At 39.8% G+C, this 20,747-nt stretch overlaps 1 protein-coding gene across 10 annotated transcripts in view; it reads left to right on the forward strand.

Moving 5' to 3' along the window:
• Nucleotides 1-20,747, forward strand: part of Rab11fip2 (RAB11 family interacting protein 2) — a 68,793-nt gene that overhangs the window by 21,780 nt on the left and 26,266 nt on the right. For 4 of the 10 annotated variants that reach the window (XR_005875939.1, XR_005875940.1, XR_005875941.1 and 1 more), the window contains one exon: nt 6,643-6,688. Coding sequence is in view for 7 of the 10 variants with exons in the window: in XM_040742010.1 (XP_040597944.1) it covers nt 6,643-6,688 (46 nt within the window). In the remaining 3 variants the exon portion in view is untranslated. The other 6 variants (XM_040742018.1, XM_040742026.1, XM_040742005.1 and 3 more) reach the window with 3 other exon arrangements.

Raw genomic sequence — 20,747 nt, forward strand, 5'->3', positions numbered from 1 at the left:
CTTGCCTCTGAGATCTCCTAAAAGATACCTCTCGAGAATATTAATAAGCAAATTGCTGTTAATCCCCACAGACAGTTCTGCATTCATTCTGCTTTGTTACTGGAGTGTTTGGTGTGCCCAGGCCCAGGAGAGAGCATGACGTTCCTGGTGCTGTTCTGCCATTAATTTGACTTAGTCCTATATTTCTTGCTTTTTTCCTAAAAAGAAAGAAAAATACTGTTTCATCTTGTCTCCTCAGCTTTATTTGCCTCATAACAGACATAATTATAATTAGAATGTGTTTACTAAAGAATCTATTTGGCTACTTCAATTAAGATACTGCTTGAGCTTTGGGAAGAGGATTATCAACAATTTTTTAGAACTCCTTTATTGTGAAACCACTCTGGAACATGAAATAAGAAGCACAGGTGTAACTTTTTAGAATTTACCAGGGGGTTCTTCAGTTAATTTGTATTATGGTCAGATAGCTAAAGTGGTGGCAAAACGGACCAGTTGAGTTAATTTTATTGAAAGTCCATTAATTTGAAACTTAAGTTCTTATTGGCAGTTTGTCATGGTTTGCTTTTGTGTTGCTGTGATAGAGACCATAACCAAAAGCATTTTGGGGAAAAAGGGTTTATTAGCTTATAGCTTAATAGTCCCTCATGAAGGGAAGACTGGGCAGGAACTCAAAGCAGGACCCTGAAGGTAGGAAATGATGCAGAGCCATGGAAGGGTGCTGCCCACTGACTTGCTCCCTGTGACTTGCTCAGCCTGCTTTCTTATATGCCCCAGGATAACCTGCCCAGAAGGCAGCACCACCTATGGTGAGCAGGTCCCTCCCAAAATGATTGATGATTAATCAAGAAGATGCTCCAAAGGCTTGCCTACAGGGTAATCTTATGGGGCATTTTCTCAGTGGAGGTTCCCTGTTCTCAGATGACTCTAGCTTGTGTCAAGTTGACAAAAGCCAACCAGGGCATTGCTGTAAATGCTGGGATATTTCTTCCCTTAAAAAGAACTGAAAACAATCTTCTTGTATACTCTTAGATATGAATATCAGTAACTTTGGTTACTTAGGAAGAGGGTTTTCTCTGTTACCTAAGGACCTGCTGTCTTGTTGGCAGACACCATATTGACTTACCGTTGATTTACTCAGCCTACCATCGTGGCTCTTACAAATGGTTTTTTTTTAAGTCATTCAGCATCCATGCTTTATGCTCCTGCCATGCTGTAGACACTGTGGCAGAGGTAAGGCTGGAAAGGTTAATGAGATGGGATTCCTTCAAGTGGCTTCCAGCATAGAAGCATGAGAATCTCTGGGGTGAGACTAGATTTAGGAAAGGCAGCTGTTGGGCCCTAATTTGCTGTGTAAAAAGACTGTCATGCTAATGTCTCTTAATGGTCTTCCAATGTTAATTATTTGAAAGTTAAAAATATAAAATTTTTGAACAGTTAGATGACTTGTACTTGGGTACAGAGTGCTGGGAAGATAACTGGTTAAAATGTGGTGGGATTGAAAACTTGGCTAAAGAACTTGTCGTTATTCAAGCAGAATATCCAGCTTTTGATAGCTAATCATGCGGTTATGCTTGCATCTGAGATGCCACCATTGCCAACAGAACCTTGGCTAGATTGGCTAAGATAGGATGAATAGAGGTGTGATTGTGTTCCTATGATCAGAAAGGCAACACAAATGTGAGCAGCAAGGAGACAGGATCTAGGCTGAGACCCAGGGAGGATGTATGTTAGGAACTTTGCAGCTAAAGACTGATGCTTCTCTTTGGGTGCCCAGGAGACAGTTGATGGAAAAGGCAAAGGGGTAGTTAATATAGGCATGTCCGCCTTGAGGTGCAGGTAGGGTTCTTGTTCTGAATCTGGAATAAACTCAGTATTCTAGAGGGTAAAGAAGTGGTGTTTGTAGAGAAAAGATTTCAGTCATTCATCCATGATGTGGTAGCAGCTAAAGTAGCAGGAGAAGTGAAGCCATCAAGGTGGAGTAGAGAGAGGTCTGGCCACTTTCCTAGGAAATAGCTGGCATTTCCCACATAAGGACAAAACGAGGAAGGTGGCAATAAAAGGGACATTGGTAATGTGGGAGGAAACTTAGGTTGGCATTCTGAACAGAAAAAAAAGTCTCAAAGAGAAAGAGTAGCCTTTGGTGAAATGGAAAGCGTGGTTGGAAATTGAGGCAATTGCCCTGGAAAAAGAGATCATCATCAAAGAATCAGTGTTGGGGGTGTAGGGATTACAGTGTAGGAGAGTAATTCCTTTTGCTGTGAGGACTGGTGTCTGTATTCTACTCTCCAGTACAAACCAGTCCAATGCTGTGAAGCATGTTTCTCTCATATTCTCATACATGTTAAAGATTAATGATGCATAACGGCTTCTTCTGGCCCCTCCCTCCCACCCGCCCAGCCCTTGCCACTGAGGGCAGCTCTGTCCCTAGAGTCTTCTTGATTCACTTTAGGAAGGACGCTGACCTTGGAAAGCAATTACTGTCAGGAGTTCTCCTTTGGTGGTTTAGAGTTACACTTTCTTCCTTCACATAGTAAAGTACTGACCAGTGTCTGAAAAAACTGTCCCCTCTCCCTGCCAGGTGGCACAACTCTGGGGTTGTCAGTAATTTGGATTCGCAAATTAAATGGAAAATGCAGAAAGCTGCAGGCCAAAATAGACTTTGTCATTTGAACAGTGACGGTGTCTAGAAAGAAAAGTAGGAAGAATGAGATGCTTCCCTAAACTTTGGAAAGAGCAGTCTGAGCCGCGATAGCCACCTGCTTGACAGCATTCTGAAGCCTGGAGGTTACATAGTTGCATCTGCTTGTACCAGACCTTTATTCTCAGGTGTTCTGTTGTCTTTGCAAGTGCTTCATGCTTGTTAAATAGTTCTGAATAGTTCTTCCGTCTTAGAGCTCCTGCTTTAAAGACTGCGTTTGCTTTTAGAAAGGAAGCATTTTGAGTGCCGCCAGAAGCTGGGATCACCATTGTAGCAACCAAGTCCATCATTTCATAGGCACAGGTTTGTTTTTAGTGCCTGTGGCTGGAGGACTGTTATAACACAAACTTCAATTTCTACTCAGTTTTTATTTACTCCTTACTCTAAGATAAATTAATAAATGATATTATAGGAAAGTTAATGATTTCTATGAAAATAATATTTAAAAAGCACAATAGTTTATATTTCAAAATTTATAGTTTACTTGTAAACATTTTTCAGAATTTTTAAATGAATTTACAGATAAAAATATCAGTGCTTTTACCTGAAAACTTGGGTGTGTTAAGGTTAAGACATTTTATTCATTTAAAATATGTTTGTGCATATGAGTTAAATACTTTTTGTCTGTTTAGAAAGTACTTTAGGATTCTGTGGCTCCTTCAAACTTCCTCAAGTCTTTTTCTAAAATTAAACTTAAGTTCTGGAGTTTAGGTCATACAGACTCCCTCTTCACCATGAACATACCCAGGTTTATTTTATACCTGATTGAAAACATCACTCCCTAACTTGTCAGCAGCTCAGTTGAGCAGTCAAATTGTATTATTCAATATCTTGTCTGACATGAGGACACCAGTCCAAAGAAAGAGATATCACAAATTGGTGCCACACTTCAATAAATAGAGACATTTTATTTTGCACCACACTAATTCAATCCAGTTCAGTTAACTCTTTTTTCCCACATGTAAGGACACATTAAAAAAAGGCAGCCATGAATGACTGAATTGGTCATGTGTTTGACACGTCAGTGTGTGTATACAAAGCAGACCACAATGGAGGGTTCAGCCTTTGGATTTCAGACAATACCAGCGTGGGAGCCTCACTCAGCACATGGTGCAGAGTGGGGATCTCAGCTCACAGGCAAGCTCGTACCCATGCACATGCTCAGGTGCAGAGGGCAGGGCCTGGGCTGTTGCCTGGAATACCTTCTCCTCACCGCCCTTATTGTGTCAACTCCAAGAATCCTCAGCCCTTTCTTGGGTTCCTCAGTTTCATTTTCGCTCTCTGAGAAAAAACTACTCAATACTTACTTTATATTGTTTTGTGATTTTGATAAAAATCTGACCTAAATGTGTTCCCCGAAAATCCTTTTGATCGTAAAATGCCCATGCTTGTTATTTCTCAGGTCAATAATTCCTCCTGAAGACATTGAACAGATACAGTCATGGTATTTTATTCTTGGGGTAGAACAGAGTAGCTCAGAACCTCAAATGTGGTACGTTGATATCTTATTGAGAGGATACTAATATTTTTGGAAAACGTGCTCGCTGCTTCATAGAGAAGGTCTGAGGTCCTTCCGAAGCCTCTCACCCCTGAAGTTTGTGCTTCAGAGTCCTGTAGTGATGCTACTGCCTAGCACATATGTCCTGAGCCCTCTTGTAGGCAGCCAAGCCTCTCTTGTCTTTCATGGAGTCTCAAATCCTGCTTTTCCCATGAAACACGCCTTCTTCAGTGAGTACTGTGAGAGAACATGACTCACACTGGCTCTGGGATACCCAACCCCGTCATCCTGTGAATGAAGTGAGGCTGGCCATTTAATCCAGAATGCCTTGCTGGGGCCTCAGCAGTACAGTCAGCACTCACAGAGATCAGTCAACAGGAAACAGGCGTAGGGCTGGTGTCCCCATTAGGACAAGTCTTGGGGCCAAATTCTACCAGTCAGTGGTGGAAGGAGTCATCCTAGTTTCCTTACTTTTTAAAGTGAAGTTGTGGAAGGTAGAAAATGATACCCTATGACCCTCTTAGTTGGTGTGAAAGTAGCAGTTAATTTTGATAAAGAGTTTAAGAGTTCATATAAAGTACCTCAGATGTTGATAAAATCATACACAGAGCATGTTCTTCTGTTTTTTTTTCAACGCTAGTCCATTCGTGTTATCTAGCCATAGCAGCAGTCTTGTTTGAGAGACATTTTTGTCATCATGGTACAGGTGAAGGAGCCAAGATATAGTCAATGTAACTTGTTCAAGGTCACAAAGCAGCAGACTCAGGGACAGAGACACAAATCCAGGGCCCTTGACCCCTTCTCTTCTCATAAGCACTCTGGTGTTTTGGCACCCCTGCATGTAAACCATGCTTACCCATGGGACTGTCCACCAGAGGATTTGGGTGTAGTGCAGTGTGCTGTTTATCGGGAAGCATGCATGAGGTCATGGAGCAAGGAGATACTGGCCTCACTGGCCCCTTCATTTCACTAGCTTAGACTGAGAACTGGAGAAAACAGAAACCACCTATCAGCAGTTGCTACCACAGAACATAACTGTAGGTATAGGGACTCCAATCATGGCCTTTGGGACTTTGTTCTTATCCTTTCATTTCTTGTGAGGGTTTTGACGCATGGATGATTTGGTGACACCAGTGTAGGACCTTGCAGAACACCATGCAGATGGTGACGTACGGGGATGGGGAAATGTGATGACCACATCATCTCTCAGTGGTGCACTGCAGGTCTCAGCACATGTCTTATGGTTGTCTAACTAGTCACCCAGCCACACGGCAATGCTGAAGTGCTTCCACAAGCTCTCTCACTGGGAGAGGCCCACACCCAGGTTTTATAATCAGGCTGTGCACACCTGAGTCATAACAAATGTACCCTGGTTACATAGCGAATTCTCTCGCTGGTCCTACAAGCATCATGCCTTTTAGGCTTTACAGTGTGGGACATGATATGTTCTTGTAATTAGGGATGTGTTCCAGGCAAGACTAGCAGTATCCACACTTTCTGTCACACACTCAAGATTTTAAAAGTGAATTCCCTAAGTCTTCAGTGGAGACTATTTTTTTTAATGTAGCATGCAGATAATGGAAAAATATGTCTTATAGTTAAGTCTTCTTTTTAATGTGTGTATGTGTAATAAAAGGACTTCCAGGACATTAATATGCTTTATAGCTGTTCTGGGGATAAGGGTTTAAATGCTGGATACAATCTGAAGTGAAAGCACACCGATGAAATAGTTACTCATCAGATGTCTTTGAAGTTGAGCTCTTCTGGGTGGTGTAGTCTCCTTCCTAATGGGCATGTTTCAAAGGAAAAAGTGGCTGTGGCATTCTGCTGTGATGTCTCCACATGAACAAGATCTGTTTTGTTTTGGTCTGTTTCTGAATAAATTTTGGAAGCTAGCTTCTTGGGAATCACATTAATGACAGAAATAGTTTCTGCCACTGTGGACTCATTCTCATGGACAAGGTAAGATTTGAAAGTTAATTTTTCCAACACAGTTAACATTTTAAATAAAGGGTCCCTGAGCTCTTTTATTTTATAACCTTTCCATACCTAAATTTACTCAGCTTTCCACAGTAATGTATCAAAAGGGTTGAGCTATGTCTATATGAGATGAGGAATATATTATAAGAACTCCTTTTATGAAGTATCTTTCTGGCAAATCCACTATGCTTAAAGATATTTAGAAACTATGTATTTGAGATTGATGGTTCTTTGATTCTGGTAACTGAAGGACTTTCTTTCAGGGTTTAAACCTGCAAATGCTTTAAGGGTGTTGAGTAAAGACTGTTTTGCTTTCTACATTTTGAATTGAATTTCACTTGCTTTAGACAGACTTTAGGACTTTAGACAGACATGTTGCAGTGTGGTTTTAAAAGTTTCTGTTTTTCTGTTTCTTACCATATAGACTGTGTCATAATTAACATTTATTTTATGCTTTATTACTTAGTTTTCATATGACTCCAACAAGCAGTGAAGACCTCAGGAAAATCCCGGTAAGTTGACAAGAGGTTACAAGATGACCAGAGAGCAAATCTAGCTTCTCTATAGCACACATCCCCAAACCCTGCTGTCTCCTCAACCGCCTCGTGGCAGAAGCATTGTTGATCAAGTGGTGGTTTGGGGATAAAGACAGTGAAACTGAGACTTTGCTTTTATTATACAAGTGACTGTAGCTTCTAAATGTGTTCAGAGACAGTTCAAGCCGATGCGTTACAATCGACATTTGTAACCTGTGACCTTAATGAAAAAGCTGTGTATCAGAGTCCGCATTATAGTTGTGAAAGTAGACTGACGTTTGTTGTTTGTATGGGGATCCAGTATAAAGCAAAGCTGCTTGGTAACAATACAGTGGGAAAGCAGCATGGTAAGAGACTGGAGTTTACCAGGCAAGCCTTTGGACAGATACCTCAGGATGCTTACCTTCCAGATCAGACCCAAACCAGAGCTATCCCAGAACTGGTGGCAGTTAGTTAAATGGATGTGCGTAGTTTACTTTGTTTTATTGTTATCTGAAGTTGAGGATTGTGTAGAAGAGTTTAGTTACCTCTGAGTCTTCTAAGATGTTGACTTGGAGAAAAATCACTTTATAAAAATACAGGCAGACGTTCTTTGGATAAAACTACATTCTTACCAAGTAACAGAAAGACATTGGTGGCTGCTGTTTCAACCATCTGCCCTTAATGTGTGTAATTGCATATCACAATTTCTAGTATATGGTTTCCCTAAAATAAGTCAAGGCAGGGTTAAAGTTTATTTTAAGTGAAGATGGTAGAAGACACTATGGACTTTAGATAATGCTTGTGCTGTTTTATGTAAATGATTTTTAAGTTTTGATGTTTCATAAATACTCAGGTCTTTTATAATATGGCAGTCTTGAAGCAATGTCAGATTATATGAAGTCAGCCTTTGATCAGATAGTGAAATGAATTCTACTGGGCTGTTACTTAATCTCAAACAAAATGCAACATCAAAAATCGATTTAATATGTAGCTATTGTTTATTAGGTAACCTTAATTACAATTTCTGTGTGCTTGTAGATGTACTTTTCTAAATCTTGTAATTTATTGCTGTTAAAACATCCTCAGAAATCTTTAAAGAAATAAAATGTGAAAATTGTTTTAGTTCAAGGATTTAAAGGTGATAAAAGAATCCTTGATGTGTGATTATTTTTTTCTGGAATCTAACCATTCTAAGTGACAGTTAAAGGATTACTAGGTGTTGCTAATGTACTGCAAGATACAATTAAGAGGAGAAAGCGCCCTTACAGACTAGTTTTCAGGAGAAGTATTTGAACAATTTTTATGTTGAAGATTATAAGATGTTTGAAGTAATTTACATGAAGTTCTCCGGTAATAGCCATCCACCAAGTTATTTTCTCTCCTTCTGGACGGAGTATTGTGTAATTAGGTTTGTATGTCGGCTATGCTGGTGCCAACACCTGTCTGTGGAGGCTCGGTGTTTAGGCAGGAGCAGTAGCCAGTTGAAAGGGCAGTGTGAGCTCTTTAAGGCCTAATTAAGAACTGAAAGGGAGATGAAGAGAGGAGGACAAAAGATGTGAAAGTAGCTGAGATGATGTTCCCAGAGCAGAGTTCCTCATTATACAATAATGAGATGATCCGCGAGCGCCAGGCCTCATCTCCTCCCTCTCTCTCCTCCAGTCGCCGTGGATGTCAGTTAGTACCCCACCAATATTTGGTTACCAGGACAACCTTTCTTTAAATCTTCAGTTATTTTGAGTCATGATAATTTGCTTTTGTCTAGATTTAAATATTGTAAAATTTACATATATATTTCTTAGTTTAGAAGACTAGATTGTGTGTAAGGTAAAAATAGCTAATAATCCTGAGAATCTTCCACTCGAGTCTTATTATTTAAAATTCTGATTAAAAACTTCATGGAGGACTGTTCCTCTCTTACCCTGTCCTCTGTCTTTGTGTCTGTATAAGGGACTTTACTTTTAGCAGACATGAAGAAGAGAAAGGATTGGTTGTGAAAGAAAAGATACAAGAAAAAATTTATGTTAAATTTCAACATAGGAAAATGTCTTAAAAATGTGTGCTGTTTATGAAGTATTCAGCACAATACTGAGCTCTTGGCTGTCCTGATGCAGGCTGCATTTGCCCTCTCCCAGTTTTAAGGTTGGGATTTTCAGTTTTTCCTAGAGATTAGTAAACATACTTTTGAAAAACAACTTTTTGTATTTGTTTGAGAGTATTCCTCTTTAAGCAGACTATTTTTATAACAAGAAAACATTTTTATATTGGATAATAATATAGCATTGTTTATATTAGATAATAATCTTTATTATTTCCTTTGAAGTTATAAATGCATTTGTTTTGTGTGTGTGTGTGTGGTAATATGTCAGTTTAAGACTTGTATGCCTAATATTAGAAAATTTGCATGGTTCTCAAACACTGAGTAAAATCTGGAGCCAAGACTGAGCTCTATTGATTATTTCTATTCTTTCCCAGAGTAGTTTATGGTACATATATCTCTAAGATGTTTTCCTGTTCAGAAACCTAATGGTGAATTTTGGGTAAAAATATCCACCTGAAGAGAAGACAGGAGAACTTTACTAAGAACAGAAATTCATTTCTAGGAAGTAGGCTGGGATGAAGAAGATAAAGAATATGTGTGTGTGTGTGTGTGTTGTTCATTCTGACTGTAAAATATTGAATAGTATCCTGAAATGCTAGGTAATCTTGTGAGACTAAGATGATTCCTGTCATGGCATTTAAACCACTTTCGTTATAATGGAAAATTTTGTCATGTCATTTATCTTCCTTAAGATAAATGTTACAATATTAACTCCATTAACCAGTATTATTGGTGCAGTGTTAAATATAGCCATGTGAATGATTTTTAAAAGTATGCTATCACTTGTAATTGAAAAATCATTATACATATATATATATAATTCAATCAAAATTAGAGAACCTTAACAGATGCCATTATGTTAAATTCATTAAACGGCAACAATGACATAAAGCTGGTAATCTATAAGTAGCATAGCCCCTTTAGGTTGAATTTCATGACCACGGTTCTCCAATTTTCCAGTAAATATTTTGTTAGAAAAATAAAATCACAGTAGTTGGACTTTATTATTTTAAAATGCAGTTCAGAAAAAAAACATTCGTCAATAGATTACAGAATTCTGGAGCCTAAAGGGGTTGGAGCTGCCTCATCAGATAAGGGATGTGAGACCCAGCCTGATTCCTGCCTCATTTTTATACATTATTACTTGTGTTCAAGTACAAAGGTTAGCTTATTTCTGAGAAGTCAAAAAAGGTCACTATAGTTTATCATCTTTACTATAAACTGTAGTAAATTATGAGAATATAATTAATAAATTTATAATATACCTTTGAACAACCAGTGACCAGCACATTATGTTATAGGCTTAACTGACCCAAGAGGGAAGGTGACAGCCAGCATTTAGCCCCACAGTATCCTTATAGGACTTAAGAGCAGCATTTGAAATGTTGAGGCACAAGTAATTTAATTCAGAAAGTTTCAACAAATAAAATGAGTTGTTTAAAGTATATCTTTCAGAATTCAAACTCATTTTTCTTAAATATTTATTAACTTATGATTAAAGTAAGTTTGTAATAAACTTCAGTATCTAGTAAAGGATATGATTTTCCTGTTTGAGGTCTTGGTAAGAATTTTTAAGTTAACATTTACTAAATGTTAAAAAAACTTTGTATATTTTATCATGGTATTATTGAGACTGTTAAGGTTTTCATAACATCCAAATTCATGCTTTAAGTATTTCAACAGCTCTGTAAGCAGCCTCTGCCCAAAGATGGTCTTACCCATGGTTGCCGTGTTAGTTTCCTAGAACTTTGCCCCCAAGATATTTCTGCTTACAGTTGATCATAGCAGAAGAGCTAAGAAGTGATTCATTTCTGCTTAGAAGCCTTCCATGGTTTCTTGTTTCCCTTAGGAAAATGCTACAGACCATCAGGGATGACATCACCCATGCTTGATGGGACAGCGGGTGTCGCCAGAGCCTCTCTCTATCTCACCCGTTTTCTGGTTGTGTCTCTCTAGCCTGTGGCGGGCCACTGGACCTTGATCCCTGTTTACTCATTGTCCATGCTCATCATGCTGTCCACTTCTGCATGGAGAGTGTGAAGCCTGTTGCAAGCTGTCACCGCCTGCCCTGAGGCCTGGGGTATCTGAGAATCTTCCCAGTGTGTATATCCAGGAAGAAGGGGCACATTCGAGTGACTGGGATGCCACTCTAGCTTCTGCCTAGGGTTTCCGCAGGGAGAGGATGTGGTGAAGACCTGGCCTTGGTGTTAATGGAAAAGTCCCAGACACATGACAGTGAAAAAGGGAGGATTCTGAAGATGGGAGAGACACATAATTTCTGTGGGAACAGAAGTCTTTCTGTATTTTGCAGGCCTCACCCATCCTCCGCTGGACAGACTCTGGGTCCTGCCTCAGGAACAAGAAGACTGGTTTCCTTAGTATTTTAGTTATTTTCTTAAGGCAAAATGGAAGTGTTTTGACTAGCAGTGATGTAGACCATCCTACATTTAGGGGCAGAACTGTGTTTTCAAGGCATCAAATCTACTGTTTGTATCTCGACATTAAATGGTGGAGATCTAAATCCCAGGGCATTGAGATTGAGGGAGTGTTGCAGGGCCCATCTTCACCCTCACAAATTGTTTTCTTTAGATGTTGGTATCACCACACCGTTAGAATAAAAAGGTTAAAGCGAGATCCTCTTATGGTTATGTTTATGCTCTTGCTTGATTTTTTGGCCCTTAGAATATCATTGGCTAAGTAAATGAGAGAGATGAGAGGGCATGGAGCTGTCTTGACTGTATTAATGTGACTGTAGCTGAGCTCTGAGCTTCCTGATAAAGGGGTAAAAAATGGAAATAATGTCAAACAAGTGAATGTTGTTTTTGGGAACTGGGAGCATCTATTACTCAGGTAAAGAAAGCTCACCTTGCTGGTCAACTAAGACAGAAGTTATACCCATGGATCATGATCATTGGTTTACTTCCAGGTGCCTTCATCATTTTTCAATAAATTAGAGAAGCAGACTCGTATTTCTATTTCTCATAGCCGTCATCAATAAAAAAAACCCAGGCAGAAGTGTGAATCGGAATTTAGATTCTGTGAGCACAGTGTCTGTATTGCAGTGTCTGTATGTGTGGTGTTTATTTGTATAGTGTCTGTGTGTGTGGTGTGTATATGTAAAGTGTCTATATGCAGTATCTGTATGTACAGTGCATATGTGTGGTGTCTGTATGCACAGCGTCTATATGTGCGGGGTCTATATGCAGTGTCTGTATGTACAGTATCTGTATTGTGGTGTCTGTGTACAATGTCTATATGTGTGGTGTTTATGTTTATATGTACAGTGTCTACATGTGCAGGGTCCATATGTACAGTGTCTATATGTTTGGTGTCTATGTTTATTTGTACAGTGTCTTTATGTGTGGTGTTTATATGTGTAGTGTATATGTATGGTGTCAATATGTACAGTGTCTATATGTGGTGCCTGTAAGTAGTGTCTATATGTGTAGTGTCTATGTATATTGTATTGTGATGTCTATATGTGTGGTGTTTATATGTATAGTATCTATATGCGCAGTTTGAAATTATAGAGCATATCCCATCCATTCCCTCTAGCATGCTGAAGATGGAACCTAGGGCCTTCTGCATGCTAAGCAAGTGCTCTGCCACAGAGCCACACCCTCAACACTCATACTGCAGCTTAGGCCTCACCAGCATGGGCAGTCTCTGGGACTAAGAAGTTGTTACCAGTGTAAGAAGGAATTTCAGGTGCAGAGTCTGGCTTTTAGCCTGTCTTCCTTCCTTCCAGCCTGGGACTAGCTGCACCTGAGAACTGCCATCCTGGTTCTAGCTATGGCTGGAAAGACACTTTATCAGCCTCAGAAAAACCAGAAGATGAAATTCTGACTAGCTCTTAATGTCTGTCACTGTGTCCTGCCTGCTAAAGCAGGTCTGCATTTCATTCCAGGACAACAATCCTTTCGATGCCACGGCTGGGTACCGGAGTCTGACCTACGAAGAGGTGCTACAGGAGCTTGTGAAGCACAAAGAACTTCTTCGGAGGAAGGACACCCACATCCGTGAGCTAGAGGACTACATTGACAACCTCCTTGTCAGGGTGATGGAGGAGACACCCAGCATCCTGCGAGTGCCCTATGAGCCGTCCAGGAAAGCTGGCAAGTTCACCAATAGCTAGTGGAGCCAACAGGACTGTATTGATAGTTGAGAAGAGTGAGTGGAATAAGAAAGAAGGAAGGGAGGAAGGGAGTGCATTACTCCTCCCCTCCATCATTGGGAGACGTGTTGGTCTGTACATACTCACAGGTATTGTCTAGAGAAACTTTAGAGTGTGTAAAGCACTCTACACTCTGACACTTGAAAACGGCATGCCTTGATGTATGAGCAGTTCTGTGGCATCGCATGGATGCTGGTTCTGGACCCCTGTCTGCCATAGGCCTGGAAATATCTTTAACAGCCCATGAGTTATTCCTCAGGAATAGATTCCGTAAAGCAGAGCCGATACTGTTACTGGATTCTTAGAAATCGGTCTAGACACACTTAGCGTCAGGAACACTGCTCGATAAACACTACGAAGGAAATAACAAGTTCCCAATGTATCTATGACTATGTATGTTCAAGTGTCTCCGTGTATACAGTACATGCATATACCTCATATACATGTGTGTTTTTAAGACATTTAAAAACAAGTGGTTGCCTCTAAGGTTAGGATGCGAATCTCATAGTTTAAAATACGCTTTTGCAGTATCCACCTAGGACCGCTGGTCACCAGGACCACCCCATCTCAATGGGGAAGCTGCTTCAATCCTCTCCTGATTCTCTGAACCCTGAATTTGAAGGGATTCACTACATGCAACTCCTTCCTTCAACATCACCCTCCCCAAGCCCTCTGCCCCAAAACGTGATGATCTCAAGCCTTTTCAAGAAATGACAAAATTTAGGGCTCTTTATTCTTTGCATAGAAGCATAGATTTCTTCAGCTGTTTTCTCCTGCTAGTTGAGTTTACAGGAGGTACAAGCAGGAGATAAGCTAGTACAGTTGGTTCTATTTTGGATCATGAGCAAAGACAACAGCAAAGTTATATCTGAAAATGAGCTGGGGAGCGAGGGGCTGGCTGCCTGTTGCCTGATAACCCAAGGCAACAGCAAGCTGTAGGAATGAAGGGCTTGGCTTCAGTTTCATCAGCAAGATGGTTGCCTTTGAGCCCTGATCCAAAGACTTCCGCAACAGTGCATGTTGAGAACAGCATCATAGCGTGGGGCACCCCACGTCCACCCTTGAGGAGTTGATATGTCACCAAATTATGGGGTCTCTGTCTAAGCCCGCCTACCTAGAATGGCAGTTCCCGTGTGGATCTGCTTTATGTATTTGTAGAAAATTATCCTAAAATTTAAAGTGAAAAGTGATGAGGTAAGAATGTTGCTGATCTTCTGCTGGTATTTCAGCCTTTCAGATCTAAACGCTCTGAAGCAGACTGTCTTTCTGAATTGGGAATGAAAAGACTGTCTGCACACAGAGACCAGTGTGAGTGCATGCCCAGCCCTGCAGTGAATTGCATTTTTCTGATGTTTATCTCTAGTAAGACTTCACTGAAAGTTAAATGAAAGCAGAGATTATAGTTTTGCTGATTTTCATAATTTTGGTCACAAAACCCCTTGTTATCTATATTTTCTGAGTTTCTGTGGTTTTCTAGAAAATATGGCGTTCGAAGTGAAATTTTCCCAAATGCAAACTTAGATACTTTTCTAAAATTAAACTAGAGAAGGGAAAATGGCTTTTTAAAATCAATTTTCCTTCCATTTATAATTAAAGTGATTCTATAATAAACTTCAAAGACTAGTGTAGATTTGATTTTCCCATGTGAGGTCTTGGTAAATATTACTTTTAAATGGTGCCATTTGAAATTAACATTTATTAGATGTTACCAAATTCTTAGCATATTTTCACCATGGCATTGCTGAGACTCTTCAACCTTTTAAAGCACCCAGATGTGTGCTTCCAGTATTGTGACAGATATCTGCAGGTGCAGTGACATGAGTCAGCCAAATACGTCCTTTCTAGAGTGAACTCAAGTAGTCTGCCTGTTTTACCCTGAGAGTCAGTTTTCCATAAGTCTCATCTGAAAAGCATGGTTTAAATGCTGCCGCCCCTTCTTATGAGAAGTAAGCTATAAGCCACAGGTTTTCACCTTCCTAAGAATCCGTGTCTGTGGATTCATCTGCCTTTGGTGACTGGCTAGGCTGACGGGTGCTTTCCTCTTCAGAGTCCTAAACGAAGCATGGTCCAGTGGTGGTCCTGTAGACAGTGAGGTTTGTCTGAGGCACAGTTACTGTACCCAGATTAAAAACAAAAGTCTAAGACAAATAGAAAGTATCCATTTACACTCTGTAAAATGTTGTGTTACTTGTGAACTTAATGTTTTTATCATAGTCAGCATAACAAACTTAGAAATAAAACAAGTGAACATAGCATGTGGCCATGCCTGAAGCTAAGTGCAAGCTGGGCGCTATAGAAAGGAGGTCATTTTCCAAATGTCACACGGAATATTCTAGTGATTTATTTTTGTATTACCTTAGAAGTGGAAATAAAATGTATGTTTCAGTAAACAATGCATGCATAATAGATTTTTAAAGAATATTTTATTTCTACTTATAGCCTATAAATACATGCTCAAAACCACTTCTACTGACAAGAAGATTTTTTTTAAATCACAGAATCAACACTTCTCTCAAGCCTGATTTAAGCTAACACACTTCTGTTACATAATTAAGCTATTTCTTAAAACAACAACAGTATTTTACCACCAGTCTCTTCCCAGTTCTAAACTCAGCCTGACAGTATCGCCACATCACCCAGCTACTGGGACTTGTGTCAATTCTCGAGCACCAAGGTCATTGCTTAGACTTGTATATAAGATGCCATGTAACCCATTAATGGTAAGTGTTGGAAGCATTGCCTTTTGCTGCTGTGTTCTGCATCGACCCTAGTTTTGCTCTGCTCCCATGAATGTAGTATTACTCATAGATTATACATAAGTATGTGTATTGCTTTTGGCAGTAAATCAAGATCTAGTTGTAATTTTCCAGCTGTGAAAATGTCACCTTGTATTTAAAAGGGTTTCATGAGTAGAAACCTAAGTAAATAAGCTCATTAGTGACAGACCTGCTTTTCCATGTCCCCGTTACCATTGCCCCACTCCTGCTGCATCCCAGCCCCCCAACCCCATGTGAGTGCTTATTCTTGAACAAGGAGAATCTTAAACAAAAAATAAAAAGGAAGGCTTACTATCGCTAAGTATCTATAGTAACTGTTACACTAAAGCTTTTGTTTTCCTGTAAAGCTTTACCCCCATCCCCCAATAAAAGCAGCTTACCTTGAATTGGGAAAGCAGGCAGAAACACTTTGCTGTCTGTATACTCATCTTTCCTAAAGGTGCAGTAAGTGTCACTCGTGTGTGGGTGAGTAAGGTGTGAGCATGTCCAGTCATTTGATCTCTTTTCATCAAAGGGAAGGACTGTACTGCAAGCTTGTGGTGGCATAGAGAGGGTCTGTCAGCACGTACTGAAAGCCCCCATTTTCACAGATTTATAACTTTAATAATCCAGATGCTGTCCTTGGAAGTATTTAATATGCAATAGGTATCACCTTCACTAATTAATCTGCATATGAAGGGCTTCCTGATGTATTTAATAAGATGTGTAGAAGCTCTTCAAGCATTAAACTAAAGTTGACGTTTTATTTCATTTACTTTTCTCTGTCAAAAAAAATCAACCCTTACAATGGAAGGAATTGAAATTTGTTCCCTAATGGTACATTTGAATCTTTTAATTTGTAGAGCTTCTAGATTGTATGTACTGTGAGGAATAAAAAAAATGCTGCAGATCTAGAAATGTATGTTCTTAGCAAGTGTTGGAATGATATAAGCATTGTTTATAATTGAAGAGTATTGCCCCTACCTTCTTAAGTAAATGTTTAGTATCTCATATACATTTTTGCAGGTACAAAAGTATATAAACATTGTATAATGTGACAGTTGTATAATTTATGTAATCTGATGCATGAGTCAGAATTTTTATATATGATAATTGATTTGTTATAGTTGATTAAAGTGTTTAAACTTAATCCAGTCATCAGAATTTCTTATTGTAAAGCTGTTCCTATTATGCATTTCTATCGGCTTCTTCATTGTCTCTGTAATGAAACAGGTTGTCTTGGGGCAAGTGATCAATACAGCCTCCAGACCTGTCTTGTAGGGAATGTGACTCTGAACAGTCATGTGGAAGTCAAGTACCTTTTAACTTTGTGTGTGTGTGTGTGTGTGTAGATAGAGAGAGAGAGAGAAAGAGGGGCGAGGAGAATATGTGCATAGGCATGCATGTGCATAGGTCCTTGTCTCCGTAGAGGCTTGTTGAGATTATAAACACTTGCACTACTATAATCAGTAACATGGAATTTAGGGATCAAATTCAGGCCATCAGGATCTCATAGCAAGCCCCTTTATCCCTGAGCCACCTTCCAGCCCCAGAAAAGTTTCTAAGAACTTAAGAGTGAGCTTTCTGCAGCACATGTGGAGATACAGACACTCTACCATGAGACTTGCTCCCAGATTGCCCCATGTGTGCTGGCGTTCAGGCCGAGGCCCATGGCAAGAGCTCTCTTCTGTGTCACTTGATTTATCCTTCACAACCCAGGCAAAGAAGACACAAGGTTCTGGAGGAAATTTTAGTCAAGGAAGAGTAAATGGGGTTGGCAAACACATGGTTTCTCTAACCACTTACCTTTCATTTATGGCTGAGATCACACAGCCGCCATCATGGCCATCATAAATGCTTACCTGTCCATCTGAGATTCCATCCAAGAGAAACTGGCTCTAATATCTGCAAATGCACATGTATGTCTGGACATGTAGATTGCAGTGCATCCAGCACTTGCCTTGACTCTAGAATAGAGTCTATATTGTGAGATGTGGATCATGTGTATTCCTAGGCATCGGTTAGGTCTCTCTAAAGCAAGAGCTTTCTTTGCAAAGTGGCTAACTTCTTACTTTCTAGTAGTCCTTGGCTTTTACAGGGTCTCTAACCTACCTCTTGTCTTCGATAGTGTGTTTTCTCTAATCTTTTTCTCTACTAACTAGCCCTAGCCTAGTCTCTCAGTCTGCAGAGACAAAGGCATTTGAGGGTGATTTAGAAGCTGAAAGCCAGCGGCATGAAGTCATTTTTCAGGGTAGTTTTTGTTCCATTTCCTGTCTCAGACATGATACATTCAGATGGGCTTCTGATCCAAATGCCTCACATTTTATGCTTTCCTCAAATAATCTTGCATAACAAATTTTCACACTTTTATCTTTTTGTGGGTATACAGTTGCTTACAATTAACTGTTTGAACCCAAAGTGCTTCATAGTCTCATATTTCCTGTACACTAAAGTTGCATACTTAAATGTTCAGTGGTTTTATTGCTTGGTAGTCCCACCATATGCCAGGATTCATGGCAGAAAACAAGATCATAAAATTTCTTGGGGGTTTTCACCCCAACTCTGCTGTGTAGTGGTCAAATTCAGGATATTATATATCTGATTAATACTAGTAAAGTTGGTGATTTTTTTAAAAAAGAAATGAGCATAGTAAAGATTATAGCTGCCATGTCACTGGAATTCTGCCATATCCTTGTTAATAATAGACAAACAGGAAACTTCAGGCTCACCCAGCAAACATCCTCACTGGTACTATGATTGGTACAGTGACTACACCCACACACATTAGGGCTATGATGTTATGATACATGACAAAGCAAGCATAAGAGAATAGATATCCTGGGAACAGTGAAACCAGAAGCCCTTTTTTGAAACCGTTGAGTTCCTGGGCATAGGTCTGGAGGTATTAGAAGCCAGAGGTACCGCTGATCCTTTGGGGATGGAATTACAGGTGGTTGTGAGCCTCCTGACATAGGTGCTGGAACTCAAGTCCTCCACTTAAGAGCTGAGCCATTTCTCCATCTAATGCTTTCTGAAGAATTTTTATATTTTACACATTAGCTATTTAAAATTTTACCCTACTTTTGGGTCTACCCAGGTGAGCAAATATGTCTGGATTAAGTCATTGGCGCTCACAGCCTTGTCCTACAGCAGCATCTAGGAACTTAATGATTTGAATGCTTGGGCCCTTCTCTAGCCTCAAAAAGGTCATAAGTGACGTCAAAGATACTAGCATAGGACCGAGAAAAAGGGTACAGTCCATGTTGTGTGTGGTAAGAAAATGTGTTGCATATATACCACACACACACACACACACACACACACACACACACACATCCAAAATGCACTAAGATGAATGATGAAGCCATCTGATAAGTTGAGATGGCAGTTTTGCTTAACGGCCATTTCCTGACTTTGTGATTGCTATTATCGTTTTGTCAAGCAACCTACTCATAAAAAGCTTCAATCCTCTTCATAATTAAAACTGAGTTGAGGCCCAGAGAGACGATGACACTGCAGGTAAAAGCACTTACCACGAGGCCTGATGACTGACGTACAAGTAGAAGGAGAGAGCTTGGCTCCCGAGGTTGTCCTCTGGCCTTCACACATGTGCTGTGGTGTGCATGCCAACACCCATACAAACTCAATAAATACAAAGTTAAAACTTAATCAAAATCCCTTTCAGTAGCAATATAGAATGAAATGTGTAGTTCTCGCCAGAAGAAAAGGTGGTCGTGCAGGTGATTAAAGCCACATCTGATAGGAGAGTGTCTTCGTCTTTTGTTCATCATAATAATGCCGGTGGCATTAACAGTGTGAATATACTGAGGGACCTCCTGTGTTTACTTTGGTGTCATCTCTCATGGAAACCTAATACTAGGGGGCTAAACCAGAGAGTGTAAGTAATTCAGAAAGTTCCATTAGGACCTGTGGCTGCAGACTTGGTTTTTTTCTCCAGAAAATCTTTGCTCAAGATAATATTAAGAGAACACAGTGGGCTTGTGTCCAGTTTATTACACTTACTTCCTAGTTATGAAGGAGGCCTTGTGGAGATGGCCAATAAAGTCCTGGGAGTTGGATGGAGAAACGGTGGCTCCAACTCAAGGTAAAATTGATTGTCAGCTTTGTATTAATTAAAGTTATATTCCAGGGAACCCTACCAGAAGGCACCTCTATAAAGAGATAATTCACTTCATGAGTAGTTGGCTAATCCCATAGTGTCATTAAAGCTTTTATGATTGCAAATTAAAATTTTATTAATGTACTGCTATTTAACATGTTTCATGATTTAAAAGCTGTAAAATCTTTTAATCTGTGATGCATTTTTTTACAAAGCCATCCACTTAATACTATATAATATGTAGTACTTGAGACCATCTATTAGCAACATTTGAAGACAATGATGTACTTTGTAAAGACATATACAGCAAATGAGGCACAAAACATGAAATATGCAGACCATGTTTGTGATAGAGATAACCCATGTATTTTAATTTTGAAAATGGTGTGATTTGAAACCTGACAAGGAGGCTTTCCAAATTGAGGCCCTTTTCTAGTTTCAGGCAGATTTTTTAGGAGATAATTTTAGGAGCTGGGGAAATGGCTCAGTATGAAAATGTGTTTGGAGTACAAGCATGAGAACCTGAGTTCAAATTCCCAGTGCTGACGTATGGCCATGCACAGGCCTGTGCTGTGGGAGGAGACAGAAGGATTGCTGAAGCTTGCTGGCATCTAGTCTCTACTACGTTCAGCCAGAAGCCCTGTCTCATGGGAATGAGGTATAAAGTGACAGAGCAGGACACAGTGTCCTCTGGCCTCTTGCACATAATATGGGATAGTATAACTGTGCACACAAGTGTGAAAATGCCACTTAACGTATCTGATTTGAAGTAAAAATGTTGGCATCAATACGAACTAGAATTATGCTTCTAAGAGTTTGTGCTTCAGTGATAGGTTTCAGAATAGTCTTCAGTCCCATGGTGACCACAAGAAAGTCACTGCTATGAAGCCAAGAGGGAGGCTATG

This window comes from Mesocricetus auratus, unplaced genomic scaffold, assembly GCF_017639785.1.
Source record: "Mesocricetus auratus isolate SY011 unplaced genomic scaffold, BCM_Maur_2.0 Super-Scaffold_4256, whole genome shotgun sequence".
NCBI lineage: Eukaryota > Metazoa > Chordata > Mammalia > Rodentia > Cricetidae > Mesocricetus > Mesocricetus auratus.